Source organism: Corvus brachyrhynchos, unplaced genomic scaffold (genome assembly GCF_000691975.1).
Source record: "Corvus brachyrhynchos isolate BGI_N302 unplaced genomic scaffold, ASM69197v1 scaffold706, whole genome shotgun sequence".
Classification (NCBI taxonomy): Eukaryota; Metazoa; Chordata; class Aves; order Passeriformes; family Corvidae; genus Corvus; species Corvus brachyrhynchos.
Window position 1 is genome coordinate 52,164 of NW_008238371.1, and position 1,980 is coordinate 54,143.

At 65.2% G+C, this 1,980-nt stretch overlaps 1 protein-coding gene across 1 annotated transcript in view; it reads left to right on the top strand.

Annotated features, from left to right (window-relative positions):
• Positions 1 to 1,980, top strand: part of AOC1 (amine oxidase, copper containing 1) — a 4,720-nt gene extending 2,740 nt beyond the window's left edge. The window contains exons 3-5 of the mRNA XM_017736303.1: positions 7 to 69; positions 693 to 825; positions 1,060 to 1,980. Coding sequence (XP_017591792.1) covers positions 7 to 69; positions 693 to 825; positions 1,060 to 1,338 — 475 coding nt within the window. The 3' untranslated portion in view covers positions 1,339 to 1,980. The remainder of the gene's footprint in view (positions 1 to 6; positions 70 to 692; positions 826 to 1,059) is intronic.

The window sequence follows — 1,980 nt, forward strand, 5'->3', positions numbered from 1 at the left end:
GCTCAGCTCCCACGCCGGGCCCGTGCTGCCCCGTGGGTGGCGCGAGGAGCGCGGTGTCACCTGGGCCAGGTGGGGCACGAGGGGTTCCACAGCGTGGGGAGGGGGCTGCACGGGGACTCCAGCATCACCAGAGGTGTGCTGAGGCACCAGCATCGCCCGTGGGGGCATGGTGTCCTTCCCCTGGTCACACCTTCCTGTGGTGGCACCTCTCCCTGCTGGCACCTCCCCATCCTGCCCCGGAGCTGGAGTAGGTCTTTGGGACCCTGGGAACCTTCAGACCTGACAACGCCCTTGGAGCTGGGAAAGCCCCTTGGGAGCTGGAGAACCCCATGGGGGTTTGGGACACCCTGGAGCTGAGGGGGCTGCTGGAGCTGGGGAACCCCTGGAAGTTGAAGAGTCCCTGGGAGTCTGGAAACACTGTGGGAGATGAGGAAGCCCTGGAACTAGGGACCTCCTCAAGATCTGGGGAGCCTCCCAGACCTGGGGACCTTCCAGGGTTGGGAAACCCCTTGGGAGCTGGGGAGTCCCTCAGGAGCTGAGGTGCACACAAAGCTGGGGACCCCCGGGCCCCTCACCAGCCCTGTGTCCCCTTGATGTGACTGGGCCATGGGTGGCACAGTGGGGTGACAAGGGCAGGGGTGGGACAGGGATCCCCCTGCCCCCGGGCTGACCCCGCCCCTCACTTGTCCCAGGTACCACCTGGCCGTGACACGGCGCCACGAGAACGAGCCAAGCAGCAGCAGCATCTACACCCAGAACGACCCCTGGGACCCCCCGGTCACCTTCGAGAACTTCATCCGCGACAACGAGACCATCGAGGACCAGGTGACACTGGGCACACGGGGCTGGTGGCTGCTGAGGGGCCTGGGGCGTTTCCATCTCCAGAGGGGGGCCCATCTCCAGGGTTTCCCCAGCTCCAGAGGGTCTCCCCAGCTTCCACAGGGTTCCCCAATGGGAGGGAGTCCCCAGTTCCTGAGGGTATCCCCATCTCCCACTGGTTTCCTCAGCACCCGTGGGGGGGACCCTGGTGCCACTGACACTGCGGTGTGTCCCCCCAAGGACCTGGTGGCCTGGGTGACTGTGGGCTTCCTGCACGTGCCCCACGCCGAGGACATCCCCAACACAGCCACCCCTGGCAACGCCGTTGGCTTCTTCCTGCGCCCCTTCAACTTCTTCAACGAGGACCCGTCGGGGGCATCGCGAGCCCCGGTCATCGTGCGGCCACTGGACCCTCCGAGCTGCTCCCGCCTGGAGATCCGGCGCTGGACCCCGCCCAGCCCCGGCGCCTGCGTCCACCCCGAGCCCTTCACCTATAACGGCACCTACCGCCTGGTGTGACCCGGGGACATGGGGACACTGAGCTGGGGCATGGGCCCTGTGCTGCGGGACAGATGCAGCAGAGCCAGTGTCACCTCCCCTGGCCCCAGCACCGTGGGGACACCGGTGCCATCAGGGCGTGGGACTTGTCACACCGTGTCACATGCTGCCACATGCCAGGCCCAGTAAAGGCAGCGTCACCTCCTCTGACCCCAGCACCGGCACTAGCACCATGTGGGACACCAGTGGCACTGGGACACTAGGGTGTGGGATGTGTCACAATGTGCCACATGGCACCATGTGCCACCTGTCAGGCTCAGTAAAGGCGAAGCCAACCCTTCCACCCCCATGTGGGTCACCGGTGCCACCAGGACACTGGGCTGTGGGACGTGTCACACAGTGCTACACGGTGCCATGTGCCAGTAAAGGCAATGTCACCTCCTCTGATGCTGGCACCGGCACCATAAGGACACTGGTACCACCAGGACACCATGGCATGAGTCATGTCACACTGTGCCACGCGGTACCACCTGTCGGGCTCAGTAAAGGTGATGCCACCCCTTCTGCCCCCACAGGGGACCCCAGTGTCACAGGGACACCATGGTGTGGGACATGTCACATGATGCCACGTGCTGGGCTCAGTAAAGGTGATGTCACCTCGTC